A 23,833-nucleotide genomic window follows, 5' to 3' on the forward strand; every position below is an offset into this window, starting at 1 on the left:
TAGCTCATTGATGTTAGTGGGGCTGCAGAGGGATATGAGGAAGGGAAATTGTCCAATGACTCAGCATCCTGGGTGACTTCTGATCTGATCCACAATTTTTCTGGGTGTGATCAAAGTGTTCTGCCACAGCTGTACTCATTTTTTCACCAAATCAAGTCACACTAGGGTTAATAAGAGTTACGCTGAAGAAAATGGGAGATAAGCCTGTGGGAGGATTAAGTGAGAGTACAAGAGGACTTATGAGTTTAAAAAAGTATTTATTTAAATATTCAGAGAAAACTAAATGCTTTTGAAGAAGCAGGAGGAAGCAGCCTGGTACCATTTAGCAGAACCAAGTTTGTTTCTTCTCTCAGAAGACCTATTCCAGCATTATTCCCTGTAATTTCTAATTCTTTGTTTGCATACTGGCTTAGTCTGATGTTATTATTGTTAAGGTTAATCAGCTTTTGAACTGTGTTTGTCAGGGTGTAAAATGCAGGTGAACTCTCTTGAAGAAAAGCACAGCTCTTATGTGTCCTAATTAAACTGCCTACACTTCTTACAGTGGTAGAGCTGGAAAGGAGATTGAGACACTGTTGAATTATCCAGGTTTCTAGCTAAGGAAGAGTAGAGATTTGAATTCTGTCCTGGAGGCTCAGTATTTTACAGTGAGTAAAAACAGAGAAAATTCTTGTAGCAGAGGCCAGAAATTCACCCTTCAACCACTTTTCCTAGACATAGGCACAGGCATTTCTTGCTTGTTTTGGCTGTGTGACTCTTGCATGCACATAGGTTCAGGGTCAAAAGGAGGGCCTGAGTCCCTCTATTTCATTTTGTTTCAGAGTCTGGTGGTAATGGTACTTTTCTGGGAATAGAAGCTGTATGTTTAAACCCCTTCAGGCTGAGAAAGGTGTATCACTCCTTGCACTAGTTGTGCAAGAGGTAGTTCTTCCATGAATGCTTTCAATGGAAATGGCAGTGGCTGCTGTTCTCTGTTTCAAAGTGCTGCATGAAAGGTTTTGAACCTGCTCAAGTTGTGAAGGGAAATGAAACCAATTTGTCCAGCTTCTGCTGGAGTTGTTTGTAAAAAGTGGACTCTGATAGCCTTTAAAAGGTGAAAGTACTCTGCTCAAATAGACAACTACCTACAAAAGAGGACTCAGTCCTTTGGGTCCCAAAAGAGGGGAAGCTCCCTATGTGTAGGTGATTCAGAAATTCAGATCTATAGAGGACATGAGTTGAGTGACCCCCTTGTTTGCATCACTTCTCAGATAACTTGGGAATTTCACTAGTCAGTATTTGGGAGCTCAGAATTACGCAGTGGTGAGAACTAAGACTCTTTGTTGGTGACTGAAAGCATCTGAGAATAAATCCTTGTCATTTGTGAAATTAGAGCTCTAAGTCTTTATAAATCTCCTTGTGTTCCCTTTGTAGTTGAAGGACATAAACAGGGATGCCTGTATTTTTAGCTATTTTAAAAGTATATCCTGCGCTTGAGCACACACTAATCTTTAACACTCCAAGACTGCTCACATGCATCCTTGGATTTTCACACAGGGTACACAGAGATTTTGAAGAGAGATTTTAGTATACCTGTTGATGTGACAAGCACATATATTTCACAAATATATACAGTAGATATTTTACTGCATGTATTTTTAAACAGAGAAAATATGAGCACAATATTTTTTTACATTCTTCCTAATTTCTTGAATTGATAAATTCTCTAAACATGTCCTAGTCTCATTAGCAGTGAATTTGATCTGCTTCAGTATCTCTTGTGTTGCCAGTTCAGTCCTACGTAGTGTGTTCTTATTATACAAGAGCCAAATTTTCATAGCTGCACATATGACAACATATAATAGGGTGATATAAATTTGCAGTGTAGACAGGCTGAACTGCTACAGCAGAGTTCATAACATCTTTGCAAGTGCAGTTGTGCTGTTCTGGTCTGTAATGTAGGAATACCACATTCCATTCCTAAAATTTTGTACTTTGCAGGTACAACAAGCTAAATGAAAAGAAGACAGAATTTCTGGAAAACATTGCAGTCTATGGAGATGCTTTTCTTTTACTGCCAGCATTTTCCTTCAGAAGCAACACAGCCACTTCTTTTAAAGTATACCACACTCTGAAAGAGTCCAAAGCAACCCAAAGGGCAATATTTTTTCACCCCACTTATCTGAAAAGTCTTGCCCAGTTCTGGAGAACTAAGGGTGTGAAGGCCTACCGGTTGTCATCTGGTTTTATGATCACTAGTGCTGCTCTTGAGCTGTGTGAGAATGTGAAGCTCTATGGCTTCTGGCCTTTCTCAAAATCCACGGAGAAGATGCCAATCAGCCACCACTATTATGACAACCAGCTGCCTAAGCCAGGTTTCCACGCAATGCCCAAAGAATATAACCAGATCCTTGAGCTTCATGGCAAAGGCATTTTGAAGTTGCAGTTTGGTAAATGTGAATCGGACTAAAAAGGTAGGTCCCATTCTTACCACATGAAGTATCTTTATTTCACTACTGTGCTAAGGGAAAACTTGTTTTACAAAGTGTGAGTCTGTTCTTCCTTAGAGAGACATTTCTACCTTACTCAATGAAAGTAGTATTTCCAAATAAGTGAAAGATTGAATACTTCTGAATAAACATGAATCACAGAGTTGAGAAATGTTTTCCAGTTGTGAATATTAGAAGGGGATCATAGCTAAGTACAAATTATCCCCATAAATCATAGTCAGTCAGATACATGTCAGTTATCTCAGATACATGTCTCTGCCAGCCTTGGTTTGGTATCAGTTCCCAGGTACCAGCCTCCTTTAAGAATCGCTTTATTAGAGGCATTCACACACTGTGATCTCCAGGAGACACCTAATCCTGGCCCAGCTTTTCTATGTGTTTGCAGAGAGCAGAGTAAGGATGGGGATTGTTCCATGAGGGGAAGCATGCATCTCTGGCCTCTTTGCCTCTTGTTAAAGGGTAAAGACTTGAGCAGCGTGCGCTCATGGCCCAGGGCTGCAGAGCAGCTTGTGGACAGCAGTGAGGGAGCTGCCATACACTACAGCAGATCTTGCTGAGCATTTTACCTAGAGGCAGCTCAGAATCTGGGAGTTACAAATATAGCATGAAGGGTCATTCCTTTTCTCTCTGTTCTCTCTGTCCCAACCCTTTGGACCTCTACCTTCTGTGTATTGCCTCAGAGAAATGCAGCACAGTCTGGCCTCTGACCTTGAGCCAATTTACTATGTACACACTAGAGATGGCTCTGAAAAGATTTCTCTGCATGTTTTCAATCTTGATTTACCCTGTTGACAAAGTAGAACCAATTTGTATAAATACTTCTGCATCTTTTAAGCTAACTCAGAAATTCCTGAGCTCACAATGCTGTTGTCAGAGTCTCCTTTCACAGACCTCTATTTTTCCACGGGGTCCAAGTTAATATAATACTAAGTGAAGTGTACAGTAGAACTGCCATTGTATACTATATACTTTAATTGGACTGATGTAATCTTATGACTGTATTACTCAAGTTAAATAAATAGCATCATCTTGTTCAAACCAGAAATTTCAAGCTTAAAAGCTAAAGGCACTTTTCTTCTGGCTAGGTTCTGAAATGTATTTGAAAATATCCTTTTTTGATATTTAGAAAACATGTTGTCAAAGATATGTTCACACTTACTTTATCATCAGAGAATGCTAAGTTTTAAAATAGCAGATTGTTAGTACCAGGAAGGCAGAATTTTATTCAGTTACAAGGGCTTTTTTAAGAAATAGAAAAATAAATGGCTTTCAGATTATTAAAATAATACAAAACCAGTGAGAAGGGATCTAGAATCCATATAGTGAATCCATTCTCCTAGCCCATGGCAGGAGATTACCTAGGAGGAATTGAACTGGATGTATATGCACTTTCATTTTTTGCTTGTAAAAGGTTGCAGCGTATTGGAAAGGTTAACAAATACATGATGTATTTTTTCTTAGTGGCTAAGCTCTTTATATCCAGCAGTTTCCATTGTATTTGTTATTCCTATAATATAAATCATTGGAGACATACTGTGTAATTTAAATTGTAGTAACTACATGAGCTAAGAAAATGAAAGCCAGCTCCTTAGAAATATTTACTCTAGAGAGAAGAAGATAGAAGCCACAAAAATGTTTAAGTATCTGTATGTGTATTAATTAAATGCTGTCCATGCTTGACAGACTGAAAACCACTTGTGGCCAAAATTGCCAAATAAGCTGTAAAGGAAAAAAAAAACCACATGAAGAATAAGTTGTGCTGCTCTATATACACTTATATTTACAAAGAGAAAACCAAATAAATTCTTTCAGTATGAGCTACCATTCTGCAAGTATTAGCAACTGTTAGAGATAATTGAAATTCTATAATGAGTATATTTTACTGATAACCTTTTCTAAAAATTCAACAATATCCTTTCTCTTTTCAGTTTCCATTTTATGTTCTTGTCCATGTTCTGTATTCTTTCCTCTTAGTGGGTATCTGTAGGTTCCTTACACTAGTGGGTGCCCACAGAAGGCTCAGGCAGAACCTCCCACACACATTACTGGGATACAAAAGTTTGCTGCTGTAAATGAGAAGTGAAGGAAGCTTCTCTGCTAGGAGCACTATAGGGAGAGTGTATTTGCGTCCCAGTGAATCATTTTTGGTAATATTGCTCCTAAACACCATCCTTGTCAGTGGAATTTTTTTTTTACCTTAATATCCTCTCCTGTACTTTTATGATTATGTTCAACAGACATGTACAGGTTGTGACTAAAGTCAGTGCCCACCTATCACAGATGGTCAAGCAGAAAATGCAGTAACAGCAAAATCTTGAAATATAATTAATGATCTTTATTATTTTGCATTAGATTACCAAATCATCTTTGCTGTGCAGCTGAAGGAAGTCTTATTTGTTCATTGGTTTAACCTGATAAGCGCATGTCATTAGCTTCAAGTAAATGTAGGTTCAAGGAGGGGAAATTACCTAATTCACGTTTAAAAATAGAAAAAAAATGTGATTAGAAAAATTGTCAGATGATAAATTAATCAGACTGGCATAAATTTGATTGCCCAGAAGCCTGGTTAAAATGCAAATTTTGTCTGACCAAGAGTCCATCAGGTTTTCTGTTTGCTAGGAAAAGACAGCAGGGCAGATGAGTATGTGTTGCTTTGACATACAAAGCAGTAACTTTAAGCATCTGCTCAGAGAAGTCAGTCAACACAATAAAAACAGACAAAGGAAGAATCAAACTGAGACTCTGAGCTTGGGGAAGAAAATAGTTCTTAATTGTCTGAGCAGAAGGACTGAGGGAGGAGGGCTTGAGCAGAGGTGTGCAGGTAGTTTGGAGGTAAAAACTACTGAACTCTCCCCTACATATCTTACCTGGAAAGTAAAAAGTAGGTATGAGTTTTTTAACTCCAACCAAATGATTAAATGTGATCTATTTCTGACAAAGAGCAGCAGTGACTCCCTCTACTGAAGCTGGAGCTGCCAGAGCAGCATCCTCTAAGCAAGGGGATACCTGCTTACTTTCTTCTCAGCAGCGAACATCAAAAAGAATAATTTTTTTTCCAAACTCTGTCAGTATGTGATATTTTTTCAATCTTGGAATTTGTTGCAATCCAAGTACTTGATAAATACTGTTACACATAACCTATTTATAACGGCAACATGAGCTTAAATTCTGTTGAAAGTCTTTTGTGCTTGTGGTGTCCCAGTGCAGCTAGAGAAATAAGAACTAAACCACAGTTCAGTTATAATTACCTTGGACAAAATGATACCACATTTTAAAGTAAGGACACCTCTGGATTCCTGTCAGGCAGCAATATTGCAGACTGTTCTTGACTTGGGCAAATATTATCTAATGTGAAATTAGTAGATATTGAAAGAAGGGTTTTATGCCTTAGAATACCTGCAGTACAACTTTTAAGCACACTTTGCCCATGCATTCAGTGAATTAAATTTATCTGTTAAGAATAATGTCAATAATGAAACAAGTGGAGATAAATTGTTTCTGGTTTAGTTAAAATCTATCAGAGTAGAAAAGTATAGATTAAATCAAATGAGAATTTTTGTTAGATTTCAATTCAAATGAAAAAGTATTTACATACCTAGGAGGGTTTTGGGTTTGTTTTCCACAGCAGAACTATCCTGTTGAGGAAAAGGAATAATTGCAATCTCTGGCGATTTCAAAATATGAGTAAGATAATGTAATTTAGAACATATCCATATTCAAATTAGCAATGGAAGTGTCCCCGTGAAGATACTGGCTAGCTTAGGAAGCCTGAAGAATGTGGACCAGCTGGGATAAGTGTGAGCAGTTCTGGGGGTTTCCAAATGAAGGAGTCCTCCTTTAGAAAGAGCAGATGCTCAAGTTAGACCAGGCACGAGCATTCCAGCTTAGCCAGGGAAATTCTGAGAGCCTGTGATTCTGTATAATAGATCTCACAGACTCACAGCCTGAAATACAGATGAAAAGCTGATGCAGAAGGTGCAGTGCACACAAAGACTAAACTATTGGCTTATTTCAAGTATAACAAGCAGGTTTTTCTACTAAACAAGAAATACCAATAACATATTTTATTGTTTTACTTTCAGGGTGATGATCCTAAGGAGACAATTTGTGTATATCTCAGCAGTTCGGTGTTGGATTTGATCTGATGTGATTTTGTGAGCATCAAACTGCATATAATACAGTTCTACAATAATGCTACAATAGAGAAATATTTTGCACTTGGGGAGAAAAGGGAGTGATTTTTTTCACACAGTGACTGCTACATTCAAAAAATTTTGAGTGATCCTTTTTTAAAATACAAAGTAACCATTATCTGAAAAATTCTACCCCTTACTGCTGGTTTAATGGTAGCAAAGCACAATCTCAGGATGGTGGCAATATGTGACATTCATCATGTTTTGCTTCTAGAGGATCATTAAAATGTTTTGACATAAGATCTCTGGTTTTGTTGATATCACATAGTGTAGGCAGTAGTCTCTGTATGGTGGCTGCATGAGTTGGCAGTGAACGTTTTCAATTAAAAACTTCATCCTGTAAATACTGGCATTTTTCTACATGAGAGAAGTGATGAGAAGAGCTGCAGAGGAGTAATTAATTCAGAGCCATGTCATTCTTAGTTTGTCCCAGGGTGCACAGATGAGAAAATCCCTCAGGTCAGAGGTAGTTAAGTGGTTTATGGGCTTTCATTCTGTGGGCAGTAAGTAGTGCTGTGGATTTAATGGGCTTTCATTTTGTGAGCAATAGATGATGCTGTGGATTTAATGGGATCACTCATATGAGTGATGTTAATCAGAGCTTTATAATTATTTATAAACCACTCTACTTGCTTGTGTTCCAATCTAGGGTCCTGTTAAACTCCAAATGAGGACTGTGAACCTGGTTCCATACTACAGTCCCCAGGGTCCTGGTAGGGCATGACTTTCCAGTTCTGTGTCTTGGCTCATACATGAGATGGAATTTCCATTAGGAAGATGATGGGTACCAAGCCTTTAATTCAATTTATTGTCATGTAGTGTAGCTTGTATTCATATGGGACTACAGACAGTGAAACTACATGAAGGATTATTAGAAGAATGTTCCTCTTACCATCAACCCCAAGCTCTTCTACACCAGGATGTATGAGAAAACTGACTATATTCCCCTAATTTATAACTTGTGTAGTTCTTTAAGTTTTCCATATGGTCCAAGAACACATATGGAGCAACATCCTGCAGCGAGAGAAAGTAAAATATCAGCCCAGTGGGAAGAATTACTTTAACATTTACAGGAGCTTTGACAAGCAGTTGTACCCTAGGTATTACTCCTTACATGCTTATATGTTCTACTGGAGAAAAAAAAAAACCAAAACCCAACCAAGCAAGCAAACAAAATTTAAAAATTGTAATAACCAGATTCTGATAAGAGTTTCAATGACTGTTTTGAGAGTCCTTTGAATGGTTAGTTCAAAGATAGAGTGTCCTTCTTTTAAACTCAGATACTATCAGGTAATTTGTTTAGTAAAATTCCTTTTGCTGCTGCAACATTAAATCCCAAATCAACTGATTTAAAGAGCATTCAGTATTCCACTCTTTGAGGATTATATCTGCAAAAAAAATCCCACTTAAATGAATTGGACCTTATAAAATAAGGTTCAGAAAAGCCTTCTAAATTTATACTTCATAAGAGCATTACTGTATTGTAATATTTGAATGCTTACCTTGCAGGAGTTTTATAATCACACAAACACTCCTGGAAGTATTAGAATCAATCATTATGGTTACAGGTCTGTTGATTGAAACACAGTCAGCATCTGGATCCATTTCCAGAAATAATGGTATCAGAATCCAGTATCTACTCAAGCAGAAGTGTTCATAAATTCTGACTGCAATATGAGCAATAAAGTCCATTTTTGAAAAAAGAGGTAAAAAATACACAGTGCTTTGAGGCAATAACTGATGCCACTACTACTGACCTCTGTGTGTCAGTAGAGTCTTTAACAGAAACAAAGACAGCAGAATTGAGCTGATGAGTCCATCTGCATTACCAGCTGGTAAATGGAAAAGGGAGCACAGGGGTTTGATTGACTGTGATCTGTTCTAGTTCCAACATCACAAACCACATTTTTTTCTTCCCCAGATGAGAGATTTTTGCCATTTTCTGGCCACAGTATCTGCTGCTCTTGTGCAGAGAGCTGGCTGCTGAAAGAACCCACACCCACATTATGAGTGTTATGGATGATTGCCTATTGCAACATCCTAGTTATAGATCAAAGACAAATTTGCTCCCAAAAGAGCATCTCCTCTGCTAAAAATCACTCACATGGAGTGCTTTTAATAGAAGCTGTGCAAAGTGATGTAGTTGTCCTTTGGGTGATGCAAACAGCTGAGGTTGAGGACAACCCTGCTGCATTTCATCCAGGCAGACAGAGGCACACCTGTGTTCAGGTAAGGACTGTGACTTACTCCAGTCTAGTGTAGAGCAGTGAGGTGGTCTTGGCTGTGTAGCAGCTACATGGTTTGTCTTGGGGAAAATTCATACATCTTTTGCAGGTTCTTACATACTATCCAGAACAATTGCAAGTGCGCTGTGTGCACATAGAGATAATGCAAGATCATTCTTTGCTCAGACTGAATTCAATTAACTACTCAGCCTGAGTAAAGGGGCAAAACCTGGTTGTGTGAAGTAGATGATGGGGAGAGGAGAAAATTAAATTTATTTGCAGCAACTTCTTTCAAAAGCATTTGTTAGTTTCATGTGGCACTGTCTCAGTGAATAAATGTAAACAGTGTGCTGTGACACATCACAAAGAGCTGAAGTTACTGTGTATCAGAACTGTTTCTGTGCAGCTACATTATTTGAAGAAAACATGTTAGCATTACCGGAAAGATCATCAGAATACATTTTAAGAGAGGTTTAGCCAAAAAAAGGAAATCTGTTCTGGCTTCCTTGATGAAAAGAGGTCTTAGCTGAAGGGATGTGATATAGCACTCACAATTGAGAGCAAATGGAAATTTCTGTAGTATGGACAGCCACTGATTTTAGCACTGTTTATGCAAAGTTTAAACTTGCCAATGACTTGAAGACCTGATCTGCCACGCTCTCAGGGCTCTCAGTGATTTATGTGGACCACAGGGGTGAGAAGAAATTGCTTGAAGGAATTGTAGACCTTTCCTACCCTCTCCTACAAATGCTCTTAACTCTCCATAGAATAAAAACATACACTATTAAACTTTAGATTAAGATCCTCAGGCCTTGCTGCAGACATGAAGTTAGTAGGAGATGTTAGTTTCATCCACGTCACTCTGCAGGAGGGCAGACATTGTCCTCAGCTTTGTTGTAGCTACTGGTGCTGTGTGCTCGGTGGCTGGGTCGTGTTAATTCGGATGCAGGCTGGGCAAGTTAATAGTGGCATTTCTGCATCACAGGGTACCATCAGATTGATCAAGACTTCTGAAGTACACACACCATGGGAAATTATGTTGTCTTGGGTAGCTGAATACATTCGTTCTCATTCATTTTACACTTGTGCCAGGTTAATAATAATAAATGGATTTGGTACCTGGCGGAGAATGTTTATGCCACTTTTGTAAGACTGAGCCACCATCAGTTTGGACTAAGGATTCTTGACCAAAAGTTAGTAAGGACCTTTCAATTCCCTCTATTTCATATCAGGAATATTCATTTTTAGGGTTTGTGGACCTTCAATGCCATCACACGCTGTGGAATGAATGTTGAGATTAAATAGTTTTCTAAAGATAGAAACCCTGACAGTGTGCTAATATTTCCACTGTACCTTTGCAGAAGCTGACAGTGTCCTTGCACGACTGCCTCACTGCATCATTAGATTAAAGCCTGCCTGGCTGCTTTTATTCCTTTTTCTCTTCTGACTCTCTAATGTTGCATCCTCCTTCAGGATCCAGTGCTGCCTTGAGTTGGTTATTTGTCTCTTTACCCTGTGGAGTGCTATCAGCCCTGTTTAGTGTCTTAAGGGGTTTGTGTGACTGTGAGTCAAACACTGCTATGCTTGTAGCATAGTAAAACGTGCTGTAAATGACTGGGTTTGCACCTCAAGGGAGGCAGCTTGGTGTGATATTCACATTGCCTAACTGCAGGTACTAAAGCTGCTCTGTAGTTCCATAGTGACTTAAGCTGGAATGGCTGCAAGGTGCAGTCCCCATTCTTGTGCTGCCCCCATCCCTGTGTCTGGCCTTGGCCTGTCCCACTTTGGCACCCTGAGATGGCAAAACCCAACCACGGCAACAGAATGAGAAAATTGGTTCATGCCAAGAGACAGGGGAATTTCACAGTCAAAGCAAAGGAGGGGGTGAGACCACGCAGGTGGGATTGTAGGGACACAACAGGTGCCTTTTGTGATCTGACTGCTGTTGGACAGACCCAGTGGTCCCCTGAAAGCTTGACCAAGTTCAGAAGGTAACATCTCTGAGGGCTTGCCTGGTCAGAAGGGAGAGATGGGCCCCTGCAAGGGGGATTGGCAGCACAGAGCTGTTCTGGTGGGCTGGAGCCCATCTCTCTCTGTGGTGCTAGAAGGTGCTTATGGCATCTACACTAAAGACTCTAGGTGCCTACACTGCTGATTATTGCTCACCCTTCTCTCTTTGCTGTTACAGTCATTTTAACAAGCTGGTGACCCCAGCAGATTCAGAAATGACAAGCAGAAAAATTTCTCGGTTCACTGATGGTAAACTTGCATAAACTTGCTTGTTATTCAGCATTCCTTTGTGTTCAGCCTCTTCTAATCGCAGCATCTAAAACAGCATCTACAGGGAATAGAGGTGAATGAGGTCTGAGGGGGTTGAAACCAGTTACTCTCACTTTGATTCTCTTTCCTTTGTGCAGTAGTGAGATGACTGACATACCACCATGCTTGACAAAAGATTAAATTGTCTGTCTTGAGTGACTCAGGAAAAGAAGTTATCTAGGTGACTTCTGACCGTCTGTGGCTCCCTAATTTACTAGCAAAATATTCCTGTTGTTAGGTACTAGTTGATTTTATTTAGTGCAAATATCTGGATCAGTTAATTTATCTGGGCTAATTGAGCCTGCACAGACTCCGTGGTGGAGCTGCAGCCTAACACAGCAATCTAGGTTTAAATCCATTTGACCTACAGATCTTTTTTTTGTCCTGTCACTTGCACTGCTGTGACAGGTTTGTGGAGGGAGGTTCTGAATACCCAGGCAGTAGCTCTTCCATGGACACTCAAGTCCACAAAGCACACGTCCACCTGTATACAGGAGTCTGTGAGATCAAACCCAATGAATATTCTGTGGAGTGCTTTATTCTGCAACGGCTCTAACTCAAACAGTTGATAGCCACTTGCTGCATGCTCTGAAGCAGAGGACGTGAGCCTTTTAGTTAAAGACGTCTTAGCGGAACATATTCAAAGCCAGGTAATCCTTCATCTTGTGGTGATGACTTCAGCAGCAGATCTCTTTAATCTCTAAGTCTGCTAGCAAACAACAGTGATAAGGGGGCATGACTGACTCTATTTTGAATTCTCTTATTTTAGGCAGGACCATCCTTTGAGTTTCTGGACAGAAAAATTTCAAATGCAGCCAATCTCTCAGAGTACTCTGGGGAAATCCTTAAGGCTTTTCACCCACAGCATAAAACAAGTGGGCAGATTTATATTTATTAACCTTTGTTCCAAATTTTCATAAAGTATTTAATTGGCTCCAGATTTTCATTATGATCAAGTAGAGCAGAAATACTCTGCAGCATGCCACTGAACAAAGGGACTGCTGCTGTTATGTAGTGGTCTCCTTTCATAAGGGCACATTTCAGAATACCTTCCTATTCTGGGAACACAGCTCACCAGGAGAGTGACCCGGGGTTACTGGGTTACAGCTACAGGAGTAAGTGTCAGTGTGCTCTCGGTGTCGAGATTCCAGCAGTGCAGCAAGAGCTTAACACGATGGGAGAACATCAGCTTGAGTTTGCCATCCAGCAAGGAGTCAGCGTAGTACTGTCGTGGTGATGGAGCTCACATCACTCTGAGCAGGGGCAATAACTGCCCTTGGGTGGCAGGTGCTGGCAGATGCTGGTTTAAGGGTGAAGACTGGCTGTGACTGGAGCCAGCATCCTCATGTTGCCATCAAAAGAACATTCAAGTCTGTCTTTTGCTGGTGTACCTTCAGCAATACATCAGTGTTTGTTGCTGAACTTGGTACTTCTGTGTTTTTGTTTCATCTCTCTTTTCTCCAGTGAGGGAGAAAACTAGCAGTGCATGATGGAAGTATTTAATGATCCCATCATGGTTTCAAGGCAAGAGCCCATCAGAATGAATAATGCAAATGGTTGTGACAGGGTAGCCTATTGTCAATATTGCTGGGTTTAAATTCCTCACTGTTCATTTTAGTCCCTGACAAGAGGAGATTCTTCACAGCAAGTCTGTAGGCCAACAACATGCTTCTCACCTCTTGACTCAGCTTCCCTAAAAACACTTCCTCCTTGGTCTGTTTATTGTCAATGTTTACAATACTAACCCATTCCTGATATCTTGTGACATTGAAGTATAACAGCTGACATTTCTGCATTTTTATATGTACTATTTTTATAGTGGCTTCATATGTATTCTTTATGTTAATATCCTTGATATTCTTTTGAGTACCTAATTAAAATTATTTTAAATGTTCTTCTTGTTTAATGCCACCAGAGTAAAGTGTGTGGGAAGTTACATAATGCCACCTAAAAAAACAGTCACACAAGCCAAAATCATTTTAAGTGTATTTGACTGGTTTCTGGAGGAGTATTTTTGTTAGTCATTTGGACACTTGCATCTTAGATTTACCTTTCTAAGACAGGCCTAAGAGGCAACCTCTGCTTCTAATTTAGTTCAAGATTTGCAAGGGACAAAACAGGTGAATGGAGAGGTCCTACACAGGACTGCTCCTCAGTGATGGCAGATGTGTGGCTTTTCAGAGACTGGTCCATGTGCCAAAATGTAATGTAACCATGATAGCTTTTGCCCAGAGTTTTCATTGTCTCTTCAAATGTGTATTGTTTGCATTCATTTCAGCTCCATTCTTTGCAATGCAATTGTCAAAGCAGAGCTTACTCCCCCGTGGGGCTGGTATAATTGTGCTCCTCCACATGCACCAAGCTCTCTGAAGCTGCTAGTGTAGGCTCTGCTACTGCTGTTCCAAAAAGATTCCTCAGATTCTCTCAGTGCTGAACTTATTTATGTTTTCAGATGTGAGCTTGATATTGTCTGAGTAGAATGTGTGCAGCGTAACATAGAAATGTCTCTGCGCAGGGTTTAGGAGGAGGCAGGAGCCCCTCAGCCATGTGTGTGCTTTTATTACAGAAAACCAAGATCAAGTTGTATCGTTGAGTCATCTGTTACAGCTGGTTTAATTTGTACTTTGTTTTCCTGTTTTAAGTGCCTGATGATTTTTTTGTCAAGGAGGCAATGGTTTCATTGTTATAAGGCATACTTAGAATTCTGTACTTGTTACCTGTTCTGTAATAGAATATTTTTGCAATTTATGTTTGGAAATAAAGACTTATTAGGCATAATTGTGGTGGGTTTTTTCTTTTGTGAATTCCTGAGACTAAACAACCAAAAATATATCTCCTGAGGCAGCAGCATATAAAATGCATTAGTCTGAATCCTCTTGAACAGTATTAGCAACTGACAGTAGAAATGTGGACAGTTCCTTAAAATTGTGCAAGGAAAAAAGCAAGCTGTGCTTAAAGGCAAGTATAGGGGATTGGGGCAGTGGTGCATGTGTAAATATCTATTGCTTAAATGGTACCTTCAAGTGATTTCAGTCTTTTCTGTTCTTGAATGGCTACATAATTAACCATCTTCTTTTGTTACTTCTAATACTTGAAGTATAGACATGAAATACTTTGAAAAATTATTTATTGAGGAAACATCAAACATGGAAAGGAACCAAACAAGAAAACACGGTTGTTACCATCTTCTGAAAATATCTCTTAAATTTGAAAACTATCTCTAAAAATAACTAAACATTTCAAAAACAATGTTTAATGGAAAATGTTTAAACAGATGCAAAAGTTTTTTTATACAAAATACTGACCATGAGTACATGTCTGATAGATATGTATCTAGTAGATTACTATGCATATTTTAGGCACTTATGTTTGGATTTTTTTTTGTAATATAGGTTTTGGTCATATACAAAGATACTTGTAGTGAATGAATTTCAAACAGATACAGTTCAGAGAAAGAATTTTGCCTTCAAGCATTTACTTTTTACTTTTGGGCAGAAGGCAGTCGTAGAACTTCTGTGTCACTTACTGTGACTTCTCCAAATAGAAGCTGACTGCCTCGTTAAATCAGGTCAAATATGTACATGCAGCTGTTTTGTGAGGAGGACTATTATCCTTTAGGGCCCTCTAGGGACTGAACTGCAATTGCCAGATTTTATTGCAGGCAGAACACAGGTTTAGAACTGAAAGCTTTTATTTGGCCTCATGGACCATCAAGTGGCTTCTGCCTGAAGATTAAGATCTGGATCTTTGTGGCCTACCTCCTTCCCATAGTGCATGAATCTTTCACCAATGATGAGAACCAAAGGGTCTCCTTTGTTTGCTGTGCTGGCAGCTGGAATAGCATATATGAGTGATGCAGATGCAAATGTGTCTCCATAATCAGAGCAGGTTCTAAATCAGAAGTGTGATTTCTGCTGAGGAGAGTGTCTTAGATTGAGCTTAGCCATCTCAAATATTTATGAACAGCCAAATGTTGAAAGAGCAGCACTGCCAGGTGATTCGGCCTGCTTGGCCCAGGTATAGAATAACTGAGTGCAGCCCCAGACAAAGCATTACCTTGTTGTTGTCGGCTGTTTGGAAGGGGAGCAGTCTGGGAGAAGTCAGCTGGACAAGAGGAGAATGGGAGGGAAGTGGTTGTGCACTGAGCTTGTGCCTGTCCTGCAGCTGCTGTACCTCTGGATCACACCAAGCTCAGACCACGCTCCTCGGGGCAGAGCAGCTACCACCAACATGGCACTCCTGCTGTGGGAAACAGTCACTGGTGTTAGAAGGGCTTTAGAAGGAATGTTCCCAGGAGCAATTACATGGTCTAAGACCAGGTTAGGTTTTCCTCTTGCCTCTGTTAAGCAAAAATATCATGGGAAGATTTTACAACTGGCTTAGTCCAGAAGAAGAGCATGGCCAAAGTCCACAAGCTAAAAGCTATGGCAGTGGGCTACAGGAAATCACAGCCACAGCCCAGCCAGCAGCTGGAAAAATACACAAATGGGCTGAGGAAGACATCAGCATTTTAAAAGGTGAGGAGAGATTGCTTCCTTGTCAAGGATCCCAGTATGCCCGTGTTCTGGTAAGTAAATGTGCCTGAGTTTTGAGATACATGGCTGAGTTTTAGCTTGCCTGTTCCATGCTGTATCAAGTGTCTGTGTCATCCTCACTCTGCACCAGACCAAATTAATACTAAATAGGAATGTTAAAGTCTCGTGGCCGCTGCAGACTGATAGATGGAACCATCTGGTTAATGGAGATACCATAATGAAAGCATTAGTTCTTAAGTGTAGTGTAGCACTGCAGATATTTTATCATGTAAATGAAAAAAAAAGAGACCCCAGTGAGGACTGAATTTAAACTGCTGTCTTTTTTCTACAGCATAGGGAAGCAAAGCTGAATTAGTCCAGGAGCTCACATACTGCTGCTGTCATCAGAGGAAGAAATGCTGGGTGTGCTGGGAAAAATATATAAGCATTAGAAATGGAATAACTTTCATGATTTAAATTACTTTTATTAGGTAATTTGAGAGACTGTTAAGGCAAAAATATTCTGACTGCATTTTAAGCCCAATGGTGCTTGTGTAAATCCAGCACTGCAGGGACATTGGTTCTTTTTGTTTAGCTTTTAATCTTTGTAAGGACAAAAATTGCTCTTTTATTATATGTAGAGTTTTAATAACGTAAAATCAATCAGTAAATGTCCCTCAGTTTGAACTGCCCCTTTAATACTGATAGTTTCTCTTGAACAATATGCAAAACCTTTTGTGAGCCCAAGCAGGACACCAGGAGTGAGCTGCAGCCTCCCACTGTGTGCACAGAGCACGGCCACAGCTCCTGTCTGTAGGCTGCTACCAACCTCACCCTCAGGTTCCTGCCTGGAAGGTGGGAATGATGGTCTGAGTCACCTGTAGCAGAGGAAGGACTTGAGGTGGGTGGTGGCATGCTGCCTCAGTAAATGTCCTGAAGTGGGATTGTGACATAAAAGAGAAGCAAAAGGACTCCTCTCTAGCTGGATTTTAAATTAGTTTGTTCTCTTAAAAAAAAAAAAAAAAAAAAAGACAATTATGTTCTCTGGGGCATTGGAGTAGGAGAGTAAGAGACAAGGTTGAAGATACTCTGGATAGGTTTATGTGTGATACATCATGAAGAAAGGTTATGAAGGAAGGATGAGGGGGTGTGATTATTAAGTGGCAGAGGGAATAACTTAAAATGGAAGATATTGGATTCACAGTTCTCCATCAAATGCTGGTGTAAAATAACTGTGGTTTTAAAAGCCAAACGTTGAAGCACAGGATGGGCGAGAGTGGGACACAGATGGGTACCTCACCTTGCTCTAAAGCTGAATGACGTGATAGCCTGAGACTCATCTCACCATCCACAGTCTCACTTAAGGACCAGTTCCATCGTCCTTAAGTACAGGAGGCTTCTTCATAGTCGGAGTACAACTTTATATATCAATTTCTACATCATAAACACCTACATTTATATGGTCAATCCCATCATGTCCTACACTTTTCCTATCTACACTGAATGTTTTTTCAGCAGTGCCTGAATCATAGAGCTCTGAACTCAGTTGGTCCTATTTCCTTTGCTGTAATACAGATAATAATTTCTAGGATGAAATCTCTTTTTCTGAGTACATGTAACATCTTTCAGAAGAGTCTAAAACAGAAACTATGAGAACATTAACTTAGAGCATTTTTCAAGTTGATCTTACTTGCAGTCCATTAAAGTGAAGTGACAGCCTGAGGTATGACATGAAGTAATTATACTGATTGTGTTGTATGTGCTCTGCAGGAGCCGAATGATTTGCTGAGGATATTAATTTCAAAAGTCAGACTGCAAGAGATCAGCTGAGATGAAAGATCACTGCAAAGTGACCTCAGACTAGGGTAAAAGAAAAAGAAGAGAGGGAGCATGGTTCAGCTGAAGAGTTCAATGCTGTCTAGCAGTGAACTGAAGCAGATGCATTTTCACACCAAGGGTGGTTTCCATGGAACTGACTGCAGGTGTCATCACTACAGTTCAGAGTCACCACTGTGGATTCCATTTATGGTCATGGAGAGAAGTGAGTATAATAAAACTGGTTTGTTTTAGGTGTCTAAATTAGCTCGTGATAAATCCTAGATTCTCTGGTTTATAGAGGCAGTGTAGAGTATCTGGCCCATAGTTCAGTGTTCCACCCTAAGGGAGCGGGTGAAATGCAGGTGCAACCCCAGACTGAGCTACCACCTTCCTTATTCACACACAGCCATGACTTGGCCGAGGCTGATCACTGCCTTGAGGCATTACACCTCATGAACAGGGAAATAGTAGCTAAGTAGAATATATAACATCCCTTTGAGACAGCATATAATGAGATCAGGTTGATAAGGATTCTCTGAAAGAGAAAAGGTATAGATTAACCTTTGTGAATAACAAACCTGGTGAACTTAATTTCTTTGACCTCTAAAACAATTTTCACAGTCACAAGAAAGTTAATCAGAATGTAAAAGCTCTTTATCAAATGTTCACTGTTGAAATCAGTATTGGATTTGTGTACTCCAACTGCTGTGCATCCCTGAATATACACATTAAAAGTGGTTTAATCCGATTGTACTTTGGCTTTAGCTTAGTTTGTCAATCTAGCAGTGCAAGTCAAACAGCTTTCACTTAGGGATTTTCACTGCTTCGCTTGGATAAATTCATTAGCCAGGCATAAAGTAACTGTGAGTCTGAGGGACTTAGGGAGCCATGGAGATCTTCCCGACAGTGCCAGAACCTGGAGGTAAGCGACAGTAACCAGGAGGCCAGCTCTCAGTGTAACACGATGCTACAAGAGAATCTCGTGAAGCTCGACTGGGCAGTATTCATTGAATCTGAATACCCACACTCAGAGGAGAGGTAAGCAGTAGTAAAACCATGACTTTGTGCTAACAGGGACATCCCCCCACACCCCCTTCCTCAATATGTTCCACATGGCTTCATCTGTCATTTGTCAGAAAAAGTGTCAAACATCTTTAGCTTCACTAAAGTGTTAACTTGGCCAAAAAAAACAATGTTCTGGCACACCTAGACCAAAACAAAGGGCTGGAATCATCAGGGCTATCACTGCTACTGACTCACAGACTTCATGCAAAAACACAGGCACTCTCTGAGCTGAAGGCCCTGGGCTCAAGGGTTTTGGACACTTGTCCAAGGATCTCTGACCCCTTGTGGTTTTGGCTGCTAAGGCTCAGTCTGTACGGAAGAAAAGTCTGGCCTGTGCAGCCTGTCCCAGAGTAACCATCTGGGCTGCCTTCTGTAGTCAGAAACAGGCCCTTTATCCCATCCATCACTGGGCTGTTAGGCACCTCCACCCCAGCCCCCCAACAGCAGAGAGACAGTTTGAACAAGAGGTTTAGGGTTTTGGCAGCAAAAGTAAGTGAAAAGATCACCTTACTTACTGGTTAAGGTTGTATCCTTGCATGGCACCATTAGTTGCATCAGTACTAGTACAACACAGGCACTATCCACAGGTGATAGTGAGAACAGGTGCCAAGCAATTCATGGCCGTCATGAATCTTGTCTCACTTTCCACACACCTGGAAATGAGGTGTGACATTGCAGTTCAGATGGAAGGATGCCTTTGTAGGGAACTTTTCAGCTTTTATGTAGTGGGAGTAGACAGCAATCCCTGGCTTTCTCTATGGCAAAGCACATAGTCCTATATTATTTCCTCTCTGAAATGGGGACAGTAATGTTTGCTCATCTCCCAGTACTGTTATGGGAGTAGATAGTACATCTTGAAGTGTATTTATGTCCTGCATGATGGAGACCATATGTGACCTGCAGACAGACAGTATTTCCTGTCCCTGAAAATGGCAGTTTATCTCTTGCTGATGTTTCTCACAGGCCTATGCTTGGTTGGCTATGACATAAAGCACAACTGGACGATTTAGACATACAGTACCATTATTATGACATTTAAATTACAAAGATAGAAAACATCAAAACGTTAGGGAGAGAATTTAACATTTTTGATCAGTGTTTCCCCTCCATTTTCTTACTATTAATTTTAAACCAGAAGTGCTTCTTTCATCCTGTAGTAATCACCCATCTCCAAGAAGTGAAAATACTCTTGCAAAACTAATAAATGAGAATCTATTTGCAAAGATATTTATGCGCCTGGCACTTCAGGGTGCTCAGAGGGTAATCACAAACTGTGAGCTCTGCACTGTGTAAATTTAGAAGCGATTTTTCTAAATGTCAAGTATTTATTACATGAAAAAAAAACCTTTGGAGTGTAGAGCAGGTCCCCAGTGATATACAGTCCATTTGGGGAAGGGCTTCTTGGATGAACAGAAATAATATTTGAGAGATGAAAAGCAAATCCTCTATTTGAAATTGCTTTGTGTGCATGGAAAGGAGCTTGAACAAAGGTAGAAGACCAGTTCAGTACTTTGTTTTGTCTCATGCATAAAACAGTGGTTTTCCAAACCTTTAGAACCTTTATACAAATCTGTCTTTTCTCATCCTATAGCACTTCTACCACCTCTGCTTCTCCTTACCCTCATAACAGCTCAGGCAGGCTCCTTTCAGACCACAGAATGCAGAATTTATTCATGTAGGATTTTACCCACATAATGCCTTACCTTAAATGTCAACATATCTCCAAGTGTGAAGCAACTCCCCAGCTGGAGGCTGATGATATGGAATACAAGAGACACTGATCTATTGTGAGAAGTCTGATGACTGTTGTTTTGCATGGAAATATGAGAACCATCAGAAGCAAGGGAAGGAAAAATTGAAGGTGGCCTTACAACGACATCAGCCAGCTCCCTCAGCACTCAGTGGCACATCCTCTTGGGGCTCAGGGGTTTATGTATGTTCAGTTTGTTTAACTGTTCTCTGACCTGAATCTCTTCCACCAAGGTACAACTTTCTTGCTCCAATCTTTCACGCTGGTCTCTGAGGATTCCTGAATTTTGTCTTTTCTTTTCCTCAAGGCTGAGGTGAAGGCATTAAGTACCTCAGCACTGTCCATGCCCTGCATCACCAGAACACCTGCCCCATTCAGCAGCAGGTGCACATTTTCAATAGTCTTCCTTTTTCCCCTTATGTATTTATGGAAGCTTTTCTCATTGCTCTTGACATTCCTTGCCAGAGTAAATTCTGGATGGCTTTGACTCTTTCCTAACCGTGTCTGCTCAAAAGGCATCTCTACATTTATTGCAGGTTACCTGACTCTAATTCTACTTTTTGCATACTTCATTTTGAGGTCTGAATTTTCCCAGGAACTCCTTAACAATCCACACAGGCCCCCAACACTTTTGCATGACTTTAGGAGGGATTGTTCTTAAGCATAAAGAAAGTGATTGTTGAATATCAACCAGCTTTACTGGACCTCTCTTGCCTTTAGGCTTTTATTCCAGAGGACTCTTTTAAGTGGATCCCAGAAGAAACCAAAATCTTCTGTCCTAAAGGGCAGGGTTGGGATCTTTGCCCTGCTGTCTCCTCTCAGGATACTTAACTTCACCATCTCTTGGTCACTGCAGTCAAGGCAGCCTTTGACTCTCACATGCTCAGGGAGCCTTTCCTTCTTTATAAGTGTGAGGTCCAATGAGGCACCTCTCCCTGCTGGCTCCTCTGTCACTAGGTCTGGATATTTTCATCAATGCTCTCCAGGAACTTCCAAGGCTGTGCTCTTCCTGCAGCAGATATTGGTATGGTTACATTCTGCTGTGAGGACCAAAGCCAGAGAATGGGAGTCTGTGAAAGGCCTCATCTACTTGTTTTTCCTGGTCAGAGTAGACACTCTCTACATCAGGCACCTTCTTCTCCATGGAGGTGCCTGATACCTTGGGCTGGGGCTGCTCCATCTGTCATTCCACAGCAGCCTGCCCTGTTCCCTGGCTGGGGGAGGTGGGACAGTCCATGGTGGTTAATCATTCCCTGTCAGCCCATGTGGGGAGCATTTACAGTGCTTGTTCATCTGATGACAGTAAGTCAAGGTCTGTGGACAGAAGTCCTATGTTTCATTAGTCCATCTACTCAAGTTGGGGGAAAATGACAAACTTGCATTTGAAAGCATTTCTTTATGTTGAAAGAGATGCTGTGAAGTTCAAAGCAATTGCTCCAAATTCAGTTAGGTATATAGGAGATCTACTACATACAGAAGAAAAGGCATATAGAGAATTACAGGTTAAAGAACAGAAAAGCTGAAAACATATCTTGCAAAGGACAGAGAGAGACAAGAAATTTACATCCTATAAGGAAAATTAAGAGGTTAGTGGTGGGTATATCAGCTGCATGACTACACAGAAAAAAACCACAAAACACCAAAAAAAGAAAAAACCCAAAAAAAAAAAAAAAAAAAAAAACCACAACAAACCTTAGAAACCATAAGAATGAAAATGCTGGTTAGACACAAAGATATTTTTTGGGACACTTTATGTCCTCGTTTCACATGGGAATATAGTTCATTTTCTCCCTAGTATCTGGTACAGTGCAGTGTTTTGGATGCAGGATTAGAATAATTTTGATAACACACTGATGTTTTGGTTGCTGAGCAATGCTTGCACTGAGCCAAGGACTTTCCAGTGTCTCCTGCTCTGAAAGTGAGGAGATAGCTGGAACAGAGAAGAGCCAAGACAACTGATGAAACTGGCCAAAGGGATATTCCACACCACACCTCATGCTCAGGATATGAACTGGAGGCAGTTGATCTAGAGGGGCAGAGCTCAGCTGAGGGATGGGCTGGGCGTCAGTCAGCAGGTGGTGAGAAATTATATTTCACATCACTTTTTTTCTTCTGGGTTTTATTCCTCTATATTTTTCTTTTTCTAATCTTCCTTCTCGCTGTAATTATTATTAGTAGTAGTAGTAATGCTTTATACATTATATATTATTAGACTGTTCTTATATCAGTTCCTGGGTTTTATTTTATCTGATTCTTCTCATCCCTCTAGGGGTAAGGGGGCAGCGAGCAAGCAAGTGGCTCTGTGGCATTTACTTACCAGCTGAGCTTAAACCGTGACACCATATTAGACTGAGAACTGCCCGTTATCATGCTGAAAAGCCTTAGAGGAAAATGGAAATGGAAAAGGAAAAGGAAAAGGAAAAGGAAAAGGAAAAGGAAAAGGAAAAGGAAAAGGAAAAGGAAAAGGAAAAAGAAAATACCCACAGAAAACACCAACCAAGTTTAAAAGGACAGTGAAAGGAACTACTAGACTTTGACAGAAGTCATGTCCGAATGGGAAACTCAGGAAAATCTGGCAGTTGAAAAGTAGATCTCTAATGATATGGATCAAATACCTGTTCAAGTGCCAAGCTGCTAATAAAAAACACTTTCAGGCACATCCAAACCATGATGTCTGCCAGAAATTCAGTGGAACTTCAAGTGAGATAGTCAAGAACTAGAAGGATTAGTCAGCAAAAATAAGAAAAAACTTAGATGAATGCAGCTCATTAAGGAAAAGGTGAAGGAGCCCCCTGAGACAGATGAAGAACAATCTCAAACTGAAAAGGTTTTGAAACAAATCAATACATTGACAGGTAAGAAGAAGGCAGAATGGCAACCATCAAGCAGCTCTGCAGCAACTCAGCATGAAGCTGCTAATTTGTGAACTGCAATGCATCTGGTGTCAGAGGAACAGACAATGGTCGGTATAACTTCAGACTCTCAAAAATGCTGAAATCTAGGGAGCAATAATGCTAGTGGTTTTACTTGGAAAGATCAGGAGGAACTGGGAGAGCAGCTGTGCTGGGTAGGATTCCATACACGTTTTTCCCAGGGAAGTCATGCTTCATGGATGTGGTGGAGACATCTGTAGGATTGTACAAGCTTTGTGCATAAGGGTGCTGCAGATGGAAGATTTTGTAAAAAAAATTTATGTAACTTCAGATTTCTAAGAGATACAAAGGTCATGTTCTCACAGTTTTAAGCTATAGGGCAGGAAATGACAGAAATATTGGAGAACCTTAACTGTGGAAGGAAACTGCCAGTGGCCTGCCACAAGTATTTGTACATTGGAATTAACCATTCAATATGTTCCCCAGGGACCTAGCCAAGGCTGTCCAGCAGATTGACAAAAGAAAAAAGGCAATCGATGTTAATGCTGAGCTCAAAGACGCAGAAGGCTATTGTGTTCCTAGATAAC

The 23,833-nt window shown here is 40.4% G+C and overlaps 1 protein-coding gene and 1 long non-coding RNA gene across 5 annotated transcripts in view; both read left to right on the top strand.

Annotated features, from left to right (window-relative positions):
* ST8SIA6 (ST8 alpha-N-acetyl-neuraminide alpha-2,8-sialyltransferase 6) overlaps positions 1-14,004 on the top strand; it is a 45,294-nt gene extending 31,290 nt beyond the window's left edge. For all 4 annotated transcript variants that reach the window (XM_064408750.1, XM_064408757.1, XM_064408735.1 and 1 more), the window contains 2 exons: positions 1,981-2,453; positions 6,572-14,004. In XM_064408750.1, the coding sequence (XP_064264820.1) occupies positions 1,981-2,449 (469 nt within the window). In that variant the 3' untranslated portion in view covers positions 2,450-2,453; positions 6,572-14,004. The remainder of the gene's footprint in view (positions 1-1,980; positions 2,454-6,571) is intronic.
* Positions 14,005-15,473: 1,469 nt separating this feature from the next.
* LOC135294020 (uncharacterized) lies at positions 15,474-23,780 on the top strand. The gene is made up of 3 exons (XR_010356129.1): positions 15,474-16,231; positions 17,511-17,781; positions 22,643-23,780. It is a non-coding gene; the product is annotated as an uncharacterized LOC135294020 (long non-coding RNA).
* The last annotated feature ends 53 nt before the right edge of the window (positions 23,781-23,833 follow it).

The sequence above is a fragment of the Passer domesticus genome, chromosome 1 (assembly GCF_036417665.1).
Source record: "Passer domesticus isolate bPasDom1 chromosome 1, bPasDom1.hap1, whole genome shotgun sequence".
Classification (NCBI taxonomy): domain Eukaryota; kingdom Metazoa; phylum Chordata; class Aves; order Passeriformes; family Passeridae; genus Passer; species Passer domesticus.